General features: G+C 41.9%; 1 protein-coding gene across 1 annotated transcript in view; it reads right to left on the bottom strand.

The window, feature by feature from the left end:
• Positions 1-12,872, bottom strand: part of LOC148454070 (prostaglandin reductase 1-like) — a 44,381-nt gene extending 31,509 nt beyond the window's left edge. The window contains exon 1 of the mRNA XM_088461255.1: positions 12,825-12,872. Coding sequence (XP_088317381.1) covers positions 12,825-12,829 — 5 coding nt within the window. The 5' untranslated portion in view covers positions 12,830-12,872. The remainder of the gene's footprint in view (positions 1-12,824) is intronic.
• Between the last annotated feature and the right edge of the window lie 228 nt (positions 12,873-13,100).

Consider the following 13,100-nt stretch of genomic DNA (forward strand, 5'->3'; position numbering starts at 1 on the left):
CACTGCACACCCTGCACTCATATACTCTTTATACTTACCTGTCCGTTGTCTCCAGAGTGCTGCTCCGGCCATTTCCCCAGTGACTCGCGCATGCACAGTACTGCTTTCCCCAGCACTAAGCCAGAATCTACTGTTGCACCTACCGGCCAGCGACGGCAGTGCACCGCTAGAGAGAGGAGGGGGCCCACACTGAGTCTGCACATGGGCCCCCTCCTCTCTTAAAATGCCCCTGACGAAAAGGTACTGTCAATCTAATATCACGATGTAACACATTTTATTTTTTTGTTTGTCCTTGTTTTTGAAGTATTATTTCCTAATTGTCTATGCACCGAGAGTATAGAAAATGTCAATTATTCCCCACAAACTATGCTTTTGTGACCGGGTCAGAGATATTTTGAAATGTTCTTATTTTCCAGGAAATGATACTTCTGATACTTCAGTGCGGCGACAATGTGGGGTCTGCAGAGCAGACCAACTCTGCCAGAGGGGAGTCCAATAACACTGACTGTACCTTTCTAGAAGTTTTAAAAGTGATGTGTACGGCTTGAGGTCATCAGAGATTTCAAAATGGTGGAATTCCTAATGGGTCTCCAAGGCAGTTTTACCATGTTTCTTTGCCTTTGGGACAGCAGGGACACCAAGGTGCACTACAGCAGACGACGCTGACCACAGTGGCCTGAGTTCTGTGTAGACGAATAACACCAAGTGGGAGCCACTGGTGGACTTCAGGAAGGTGCTGATGCCTCCACTGCACATCAAGTCTTATGAAACAATTTTGTTAGAGCTCTAGATAAGGATTTGGCAGCCTTGAAGTCTTCTGCCCTAGGCTGTTTGAAGCAAAGGTCAGAGCTAGAGTTTTTGTAGGACCACAGATTAAGAAGATCCTGTAGTGCAAGGAATTCCCAAATATGCTCGCTCAGAAGGAGGAAATGCTTGAACCAACTTTATCACAGTGGTTCGGGGCTTCCTGGGTAATCATAAGGCCGAAAAGAGGAGTTGGTTCAGACTTTGGTGAAGAACTACGGCACAATTGGGTGCAGGATGTCCTTTGATGATATTCTTGATGCTCATTTCGAGAAATTCAAGGATAACACAGGAGGATAATAGGAGGAGCAAGGTGAGCACTTCCACTAGGATATACTGGAGATTTAACACCGCTACAAATGACAGTGTAACAAGAACATGAAGGAGACTTCATCTGGGGGCTGATTTGTGAAACTGAAGTACTGTATAATCGTAAATCTCGAAAATCTACTGACTTCTAATTCTTTTGTGGTCATGTTTATACAACATTGTATTTTCATACGTACATTGATTTTTTTCTAACATTGTGTAAAGGAAAACTAAAATTCACCCTTTTCTCATACGAAATAGGATAAATTTCAAAGTATAAAATGTCCTGGTCATGGGGCGTGGCTTGGCAGCCATCTGAGAAAGCTGGGCTTCCCTGCAGCTCCCGAGTGACATTCCGCCGTCCGGCTAATGGTGCCACTCTAGGGGGCCATAAATGGTGCACCACCGCCCATAACAACTCCCTCAGACTACCCTGTGTGTCCGGTGCTGTGGTCGCAGAATCGGGGAGTAGCTGGATGCTCCCGCAGACTGCGGCCTGGTCCTCCCATTGAAGCCGGGGCCTCGATTTATGATCCGAGGTCCGGAGGTGTGGCCGCAACTTGACATCGGCGCTTTCTCGCCTATCTACGGGAGCGCGGTCCCCCCTGCCTGCTCCGCTGTCATCCTCCCTGGGCTGCCCTGCCGGAGGAGAGGAAGTTGCCGCCTGCTGTCCGGCTGTCAGTGCCGCTGGGACTCACCGCCCGGAGGTGTGTGGTAAGAGATATATATACCCACACACTCTCATAACCTGCCTGACTGGGGATGCCAATCTGCCCTTTCTGACCCAGCTCACTCTTCCTGCCATCACACTCTGCACCACAGCCCACTAGCTGCCTGGGCTGCGTAGTAATCAAGGAGCATAACTTACCAGCCCCCATACCAACAGGGAGCCATTTTCTTCCATCTCTAATCAAGTTTCTGATGGTGCAAGCCGGATTCTGCAGCAATTATAGTCCCATCTTTATATAACTGCAATAATCTACAATCATCTATGACACTCCTTATTGGGGCTTTTTTACTTACTATAATCTAGTGAGTGTTAATTGATTATAATCTACTGGAGAATTTCATTTTCATCTCCTGCAAGGTGGAATTGCAACGCCATCTAGTGCTGCTTTCATATATTGCCTTATAGATGGATACACCATTAGCCGACTTTCTTTTTATCTAGTCATGATGCTCCAGGTGTTTTTTCTTCTATAAATCATGCTGTGACCTGCGCTTGCCCCAGAGAATTCATTGCTCTGTTCGGCTTGCATTCGCTAATATTCCCCTTCCTCATCTCTGGAAATCTCGGCATACTTGTTGATTGATTAATCCGTTTTGTCATTCCAATATGTCACAGAAAAATCGCTAAAATTCTGCCGCTCCCAAGCCTAGCATACTCAGAGCATGGGAAAAATCTGGTTCTCTGACTCGCCAAATGCCGATTGCAGACATTGTTTCCGACGTTGAGGAAGATACCTCTGCGGATGCCGCTCTGACAACCAAAGACATTATAGCTATTGTTACTAAAACTATCCAGTCAGAAATGAGGTTGGTGCTCACAGAATTTAAAACTGAATTGGCAGATCTTGGCTCCCGCACAGATGCTCTGGAACAGAAGATGGACAAAGTCTGTCAGTACCAAAGCGTAGTGGAGCAAGAACTTGCTGATCTGCACTCGGAATTTGATACGTATAAAGATCACCTGGAGGACTTAGAGAACCGGAACCGACGAAACAATATCCGAATCCGCAACATTCCCGAAGACATATCGGCAGATACTCTTCCTGGGTTCTTGGAGGGACTTTTTTTTCACTTGCTACCTGATATATCCAAAGATATGCTCCACTTGGATAGAGCGCATAGGGCATTGCGACCGAAACCCCCTCTGAACCAACCTCCGAGGGATGTTATCTTAAGATTCCATTATTATAAAACAAAAGACCAGATCATGCATTCTGTCCATGGCTTAGCTACAATCTCCTATTCGGAATATCAACTTCAAGTGTTCCAAGACCTAGCTCCGTCTACTCTTAAGAAACGCTGGGACCTTGTCAATATAACCAAAACATTGCGAAATCACTCTATTAGATATAAATGGGGTTTTCCCTTTCAACTCCAAATCACAAGGAATGGAGGCACATATATTGTTAAAACCCCTACACAAGGCTACGAGCTTCTAAAAACTTTCGGTCTTATTGATGATCTTCCTGAACCCATCCGTAAACAAATTGACTCACCACAGCAAAGCCCTTCAGTACCATCCCCAGAATGGTCTCAGGCCTACCTGATGTTGTTTATTTCAAATTGACATCGTGCCAATGTCCTATTTTAGTGCTTTCTAAATGCTTTCTTCTTAGGTGAAGTCACTGTTTGTTAATTTGGTAACATCCCGGGTTATTCATTCTTCTCAAAATATAATGTCTGTATGTTTATTGTTGTTAATAAGATGTCATAGTTCATCTGTTATGTTAGCTATATTTTAGGGTGGTTCGGGTTCCCAAGTAGAACCATCCTTTCCTGGGTTGGAACGTTAATGAGTACCCTTTTTTCGTATTTACAGTGATCCTACATTTATTATTATGTTTTTATTGTTATTTTTCGCTCACGATGTCTACAGTATTTTCCTTTTGTCTGTTACCTCTATCATATTCTCTGGACAAGTGGTCACAGCTTCTATACTGCCCTAGTATACATGTACTATATATCTTTAGCTCTTCTACTTTTTATTTTCTTTCTCTGTTATGCCCCCCGCCAAAGGGAAGGTATTTGTAATGCCTTCTCTTTCAAATTTAGGCCAAATTTAGGCCTGTCCTCTATGTTGGTCAAGGTCTTTTCTTTTCTACTACCTTGGTAGTTCCTGATCTCTTTCCTTTCTCCCCTAATTTGTCCTCTTTTTTCCCTGGATCTCTAACCAGTCAATATGTCCAATCCATAAATTACGCAATTATCTAGATACATATCCACCATGAAGTTAAAGGTTCTTACGTTAAATGTCAACGGGTTAAATTCCCCCTCTAAAAGGGCCATGGCCATCCAGTTTTTCCATCGTCGTAGACCAGATGTTGTTTTCTTGCAAGAGACGCATCTTAAAGCCCCTTATCCATCTCTAGCAAGCAAAATATACTCACAGGTTTACTATTCGAATATGTCAGCTAAGCATAGAGGCACGGCAATTATGCTGCATAGGGACTTCCCTATCATTATAGACAAAGTGATATCTGATGACCAGGGTCGGTATATCATCATATCAGGGACGTATAGTAACTCACCGATTATTTTAGCTTCGGTATATGCCCCGGCCATGCAGCAGGCATCCCTATTTACTATCCTCTTAAATCATATTTCCCAACTCCCACAGGGCCTCATTATTATTGGGGGGGATCTTAACACCATTTCAAATCACATTCTAGACAGATCTCGTCCCGTCTCAATCTATTCCACTCAATCTAAACTCACCAAACGACTTCATTCTCACATGTCACTTAATGATCTTTATGACGCATGGAGAACTCTTTATCCCTCAGCTAGAGGTTATACACATTATTCCCCGCCACATAATATTCATACAAGAATCGATTACTTTTTAGTTGACCGGGCATCCACTCAAAGGCTCTTGGGGGCACAGACCTTACCTATCCCTTGGTCAGATCATTTAGCTATCGAGATGGAGCTTTTGGTTACAAGCCCGACACCCTCGACCCGTTGTTGGCGCTTAAATGAGTCTTTGTTAATGAAACAGGCTCATATAGCACAAATTACATCTGCTTTAAAAGATTTTTACGCCACTAATTCCACTCCGGATATCTCCCCCTCAATACTTTGGGAAGCTCATAAGTCCACACTGCGAGGTTTTTTCATCAGCCTATCCTCTGCTCAGAGAAAGGCGGAACTCACGCGCATAAATGAACTGGAATCTTTATTATGCATGCATCATGCAGCTTCATCAACGTTTTCCCAAAAAACGCACGTATCTAAAAATTTTATCTGTAAAGGGTCAGCTATCTCAGATTCTTTCTAAAAAAGCGGCGAATGCCCTATTGTGGACACGCCAGAGATTTTATGAGAAATCTAACAAGGCAGACACATTATTGGCCCGCCAACTACTCGTAACAGGATTATCTCCTTAACAGATTCGAATGGCTCTCTAATTCATGATCCCAAGGCTATGGCTAATCTATTTCGGGAATACTATTCATCTTTATATAACCTCCCACCTGTAGACACAAATACCCCCCACGCTCTTAATGGAATACGCCAATATTTGGAGTCCTGTCAATTACCTAAACTCTCTGAATCACATATTACCTCACTTAATGCCCCTATCACTGAAGAGGAGATTATAGCAGCCATAAAGCATCTACATAGGTCAGCTGTCCTTGGTCCTGATGGATTTTACGCTCTCTATTATAGAAAATTTACTATACCCCTACTTCCTATGCTTAAGCTACTCTTTAATTCTTTGTTGGAGGGTAAATCGCTTGATGCGGCCACCACCAAGGCCAATATAGTTGTCATTCCTAAGCCTGATCGAGACCCCCTGGAGTTGAAAAACTATAGACCAATCTCACTTCTGAATGTAGACTTGAAGTTGCTGGCTAAGATCCTAGCTAATCGGTTAGCCCCAATTTTACCCCATCTGGTTCACTCGGACCAGGTGGGCTTTATCTCCAATAGACAGGCCTCGGACAATACGAGACGTCTGATCGATCTAATACAAATTGCTCAGGGCAGATCAGACCCGACCCTGGTGGTGGCTCTCGATGCTGAGAAGGCCTTCGACCGTGTAGCTTGGCCCTTTATTCAGCAAACTTTGCTTAACGTGGGGTTCTCGGGTGCGTTCTATAATGGATTATTCTCATTATATCATAATCCATCAGCTTCCGTTTTAGTTAATGGTCTATCTTCCGACCCTTTTTCCATCTATAACGGCACCCGTCAGGGTTGCCCCCTATCCCCTCTTATATTTGCGCTGGTGATGGAACCCCTAGCCTCAAAGATTAGATTGAGTTCGAATATCTCTGGTATTTGAGTTGGTAATACTGACCACATGATCGCTTTATACGCTGACGATGTGATTCTAACTCTAACTGACCCCCATTCATCCCTCCCAAATCTTTTTTTCGAGATAGATAAGTATAGCACATTCTCTAATTTTAAAATTAATACAGATAAGATGGAGATTTTAGACTTACAGACCCCCCCTGCTGACCTTCGCATTCTACAAGCCGCATTCCCTGTCCACTGGCAAACGGATAAGATAAAATATTTAGGGGTTTATTTAACTAAGATGTATTCCTCCTTATACGCAGCCAATTTTCCTAGACTATTTGCCTCCATTAAGTCCGACCTTCATACGTGGAATAGATCTCTAATCTCTTTGATTGGACGTATGGCTTCCATTAAAATGAACATACTACCTCGACTGCTATATATGTGACAGACTCTCCCGATACATATCCCAATCACAATCCTGAAAAATATTCAAGTAGAGATCTCACATTATATATGGGCTGGGAGACGACCCAGAGTAAAGATGCGCTTATTACAAAAACCTCGTAGTGATGGAGGGCTGGGTATTCCTGATCTAATCAAATATTATCGGGCAACCCACTTAGTCCCGTGTGTTCTCTGGCACGCTCCGCCTAGCCAGAGAGTTTGGACATCTATCGAAGCCGGAGCATTATCTGTTTATTCTCCCTATTCTTTCCTTTGGTGCCCTGCCCTTTCACGATCACCTAAGCTAAACATACTTTCCACTATTCGCTTTACGATTTAGATTTGGAACCAATGCTCCCGTCTTTATAATATTCGCTCATCTCATCCCTTAATGGTCCCTCTATGGAACAATCCTGAATTTGTCCCAGGTACACAACATAAATCCTTTCGCCAATGGACTAAATCTGATATCTTATTTTTATTTGATTTAGCTCCCTTACAGTCTTTCCCGGAATTTGCTGAATTGCAATCTCAATTCTCCCTACCCAATAACGTTTTTTTCCAGTTCCTTCAATTACGCCATTTTTTTCACTCCCAGACTCAAACCTCTACAACACCTGATAAAACTACACTTGAATCACTCTGTTTACACCCTCACTCAACTAAGGGTCTTATCTCCACAATTTATCAATCATTAATTCAACATAACCAACCTGTAAAAGAAGCCCATGAGGAGGCCTGGGAGAGAGAGGTGGGCGAGATATTAACCCCTGAGGAATGGTCAGATATAAGGAATGAGATCGCCAAGAGCTCTATTTCAGTCCGCATAAAGGAAAACTCCTCCCCCCTCCCTTCTCTTTTTCCCACTTTTCACTATTCTATATAACCTACTCTTTTTCATTTTTGTATTCAATTTTATGTCTCTGTATCTATATACAATATATTCCTTTTTTGTGATATATCTTGTGATATATGTTTACTAATTCTAATGTTATTGTAGTTCACAGAGTTTTTTCTGTGATTATGTTATTTTATTTTCTGTGTCAATTATGGTAATGTTACTATTTTAAATGGAATATGAAAAATGATTCAATAAAAATATTTCTCAAAAAAAAAAAAATGCCCTGGTCATAAAAGCAAAATTTGAGGGGAATAAATACCATTTTCTGTACTTTTGAGACATAATCAATTAAGAAACAGCACTTACTACAGAAGGACAAAATATTTGTTACCTAGTGATATTCACAAGTGTTTATGTAAAAGTTTCCACTTTAGGATTACATTTTACACTATATTTACATTGTTACCTGTGCAAGTGCATACTGATGGCAATGCAGAAGAAATGCACGTACATTTTTTTAAAAAGCAATTTACAGTCAGTCCCAATATTACATATTAAAAAATGCTTAATCTATAATAAAAGTGTTATCTCAAATATCTATAATTTTTCATGTTTTTATAATTTTTGCATATTTAATAAATAATGTTCTTTAAGACTCTTATTTTAGAACCACTTGTATTTTAATTTCAAAGGACCTTTAAGGTTTAAGGTATTATATTTAAAATTATACGTGTTAGCACAGTGGTTAGCATTGAAGCTTGACAGAACAGGGTTCATGGGTTTTAATTAGACCAGGGCACTATCTGTGTGCAGTTTGTACTGTATATTCTCATGTTTCTGTGGTTACCATGGAGCCCTAGTTTCCTTCCATAGTCCAAAAACATACAGCTAGATTAATGTCAGAGTGTGTGGGCCTTATGTTATTATTATTATTATTATTATTATTATTATTAACAGTTTCTTATATAGTGCAGCAAATTCTATCTTGCTTTACAATTTGAATCAACATTAACATTATACTGGGTTGTAAAAGACATACATACATAAAAGACATACATAAGGGTAAGAGGGCCCTGCTCGCAAGCTTACAATCTATAGGGAAATAGGTGTTGATACACAAGGATAGGTGTTCTTGATGGGCTGTATAAGCCAATCACACTGGAAAGTTGGCCTAGGGTTAGAAGGATGTTAAATTGAAGAAAGAGAAGATGTGATAGGTGTTTACTATAAGAAGAGAGTTAGATAGGGAGCTATAAAAGGTTAGGTGGGCGGTTCTGGAATCTGATAAGCTTGTCTGAAGAGGTGAGTTTTCAGAGAACGCTTGAATGTTTGGAAACTAGTGGAAAGTCTTATTGTGCGTGGGAGGGCATTCCACAGGGTGGGTGCAGCCCGAAAAAAGTCCTGGAACCATGCATGGGAACAAGTAATGCGCGGGGACGAGAGACGCAGATCTTGTGCAGAGCAGAGATGTCGGGTTGGAAGATATTTTGAGATAAGTGAAGAGATGTATGTTGGTGTGGTTTGGTTAATAGCTTTATGTGTGAGTGTAAGTATTTTAAATTGAATACGGTAGAAGACCGGCAGCCAATGGAGGGACTGACAGAGTGGATCAGCAGACACTGAACATTTGGTGAGAAAGATCAACCTCGCAGCTGCATTCAAAATGGATTGTAGTGGGGAGTGCCTGTTTTTGGGAAGACCAATAAGGAGACTATTGCAATAGTCAATGCGGGAAATTATGAGTGCGTGTATTAGAGTTTTTGCAGTGTCTTGAGTTAGATACGGTCGAATTTTGGCTGTTTTTTTTTAGATGTATGTAACAGGTTTTAGAGACAGATTGAATATGGGGAACAAAAGACAGTTCAGAGTCAAGGATGACACCTAGGCAGTGAGCTTGTGGGGTGGGGTTGATTGTCGAGTTGTCAACAGTAATAGAGATATCAGGTTGGTAACTACTATTGGCCGGTGGAAATATAATTAATTCTGTTTTGGATATATTAAGTTTGAGGTGGTGAGATGACATCCAAGATGAAATGGCAGAGAGACATTCAGTGACACAGACGAGCACAGATGGTGAAAAATCTGGGGAGGATAGGTAAATTTGAGTATCGTCCGCGTACAAATGATACTGAAAACCAAAAGAGCTGATTAGTTTGCCAAGAGAGGTGGTATATATTGAGAAAAGCAGAGGACCTAATACTGAACCTTGTGGTACTCCAACTGATAGAGGTAGCGAACTGGAGGTAGAATCAGAAAAGCGAACAGTGAAAGAGCGATTAGATAGGTAGGATGAGAACCAAGAAAGGGCTGTGTCTTGAAGACCTAGGGATTGTAATGTTTGTATGAGAAGAGAGTGGTCAACAGTATCAAAGGCAGCAGAGAGATCAAGAAGAATTAGAAGTGAATAATGGCCTTTAGCCTTGGCAGTGACCAGATCATTTACTACCTTATACAGTGCTGCTCAGTGGAGTGTTGGGAACGAAAGCCTGACTAAAGTGGATCCAATAAGTTGTCGGTGTTAAGAAAGTGTGTGAGGCGAGTGCAGGCAAGTCTCTCCAGTAGCTTGGAGGAGCAAGGGAGCTGGGAGATAGGACGGTAATTTGAGAGAGAGTTAGGGTCAGAATTTTGTTTTTTCAAAATGGGAGTGATCACTGCATGCTTGAACAGTGATGGAAAGATACCAGTAGAGACAGAGAGATTACAGATTTCAGTTAAGTGTGGAATGAGCACAGGAGACAGAGCTTTACTGATTTGTGAGGGTATAGGATCAAGAGGAGAGGTAGTAGAGTAGGAGGATGAGAAGAGTGTAGTTGTTGGATACATTTTACATTAAAAAGCTGATGTAATATGTGTCCAATAAAATTACGCAATTATATGAGCATGCTGAGCTGTGAGGTGTTTAAGATAAGCATTCTTCTGCATAGTATGTTAAATGTGTGTCACACACTTTATTAAGTATGGAAATGAGCATATTAAGCAAAAAAACAAACAAAAACTTCCAACTCTGTAAAAAGTCTTGTGTGTTTGTCGGGTAGAGAATTAGGATTGTACACTTCAATCTTTCTCTGTAAAGTTCTACACAATGTGATGAACCATACAATAAAGGTTAATAATGATTTTGATAGCAGAGCATATAAACAGCTACTACATAGAAACATATATACATCCGTGCTGTATGCATACAGTATATATTTAGCTGCTACACACTGTAGGGACATATAAATATCATTGGTGTTATACAGTATATACTTAGCTGCTACACACTGTAGGGACATATAAATATTAATGCAGTATATTCTTAGCTACTACATATTGTAGGGACATATAAACATCATTGGCATATGCATACAGTATATACTTAGCACTAGCGCATGGAGGGGGGGTTTCTATCTATGTACCCAGAACCCAACCCCCCCCGAGCAACCAATATTATTTTTTCTTCAGAGATGGAGACAGCCTTGTCTCCATCTCTGCACCATCTCCGGGCCGTCCACGATCGGCTGCGCGGCGCTGCCCGGCCAGGTCCCTGCCAGTTCAGATATCAGCGCTTCCGCGTCAGGTGGCTTTCATACCACCTGACGTGGAAGTGCTGGCAGCTGAATCGGCAGTGGACGGGCTGTGCACCATGCACACAGCCCTCCCAGAGGGAGCTAGACAGAGGGAAGCATTGCCGGAGCCGGGCAAGTGTTTTTTGTTTTTTTTGTGTATTAAATTTTGTTATATATGTAGGGGGCACTGCTGGGGGGAGGAACTACTGGAGGGCACTATTGGGGACACTTCAAGGGGGGACCACTAGTGGAGGCACTGTCACTGCTGGGGGGAGGCACTACTGGGGGCACTGGCACTTCTGTGGGGAGGCACTACTGGGGGCACTGGCACTGCTGGGGGGAGGCACTACTAGGAGGCACTATCTAAGGGGCACTAAATAAGGGGCACTGCTGGGGGGAGGAACTACTGGAGGGCACTATATTGGGGGCACTTCAAGGGGGGACCACTAGTGGAGGTACTGTCACTGCTGGGGGGAGGCACTACTGGGTGCACAGGCACTGCTGTGGGGAGGCACTACTGGGGGCTCTGGCACTGCTGGGGGGGCACTACTGGGGCACTATATAAGGGGTACTGAATAGGGGGACTACTACTAAGGGCACTATATAAAGGGCACTACTGGGGGCACCACTACTGGGGCACTGGCACTGCTGTGGGGGCACTATATAAGGGGCACTGCATAGGGGGGACCACCACTTAGGGCACTGCATAGGGGAGACTACTCCTGGGGGCACTATATAAGTGGCACTACATAGGGAGGACTACTACTGGGGGCAGTATATAAGGGGCACTGCATAGGGGGGGACTACTACTGGGGGCACTACATAGGGAGAACTACTACTGGTGGCCTCTGTCGCACGCACCTACTTATATATGTATGTGTGTGTGTGTAGACATATATAATGGAAACCCCTCCCTGAGAATCCTGCGTTTGCCCCTGAATTAGCTACTACATACGGTAGGGACGTAAATAGATCATTGGCGTATGCATACAGTATATACTTAGCTACTACATACTGTAGGGACATATATACATCATTGGCGTATGCATACAGTATATACTTAGCTACTACATACTGTAGGGACATATAAATACAATTGGCGTATGCATACAGTATATTCTTAGCTACTACATACTGTGGGGACATATATAGATCATTGGTGTACGCATACAGTATATACTTAGCTACTACATACTGTAGGGGCATATATATATATCATTAGTGGATGCATACACTATATTCTTAGCTACTATATACTGTAGGGACATATAAATATCATTGGTGTATGCATACAGTATATACTTAGCTACTAAACACTGTAGGGACATATAAATATCATTGACGTACGCATACAGTATATACTTAGCTACTACATACTGTTGGGACATATAAATATCATTGGCGTATGCATACAGTATATACTTAGCTACTACATACTGTTGGGACATATAAATATCATTGGCGTATGCATACAGTATATACTTAGCTCCTACATACTGTAGGGACATATACATATCATTGGCATATGCATATAGTATATACTTAGCTACTACATACTGTAGGGACATATACAGTATATATCATTGGCATATGTGTACAGTATATACTTAGCTACTACATACTGTAGGGACATATACATATAATCGGCAGATGCATACAGTATATACTTAGCTACTACATATTGTAAGGCCATATAAATATCAGTGCAGTACACATTCCAAAACAAGTGCTAGGATCTCTGTCCTCAGATGACCCACAGTGGTTGCACAGTTTGTTATTAGAATGACCATACTTAGCATTACAATAACAACTCACATGTAACCAAGACTTATATACAGTAGGCTGCAACATTACAACCAAGTGCATGTAAAAGAAAAACAATAAATCCTCTATGGTACCTCATTGTTCGGAGAGGGAAAATATCCCAGTTTGAGGAAGCTTGTACACAAGAATCTTGCTTAGTGTTACAGGCTCCTCCCTCCTGTATATGGGATTTCCAATTAAAGGGGAATGCTCACTGAGAATAACAAACTTTTTCAATTGTGCACTAGCCCACTTGCAATGTTGTTTAAAGTTAAACACAATGTTTCCCTTTACTTATGTAGGTAGTGCTACCATTAAATTCATAGTAAATAGTGAAAGTAACAGAAAAAAAACTTGAACACGAATAATTA

The sequence above is a fragment of the Taudactylus pleione genome, unplaced genomic scaffold (genome assembly GCF_031769625.1).
Source record: "Taudactylus pleione unplaced genomic scaffold, aTauple2 ptg001032l, whole genome shotgun sequence".
NCBI lineage: Eukaryota > Metazoa > Chordata > Amphibia > Anura > Myobatrachidae > Taudactylus > Taudactylus pleione.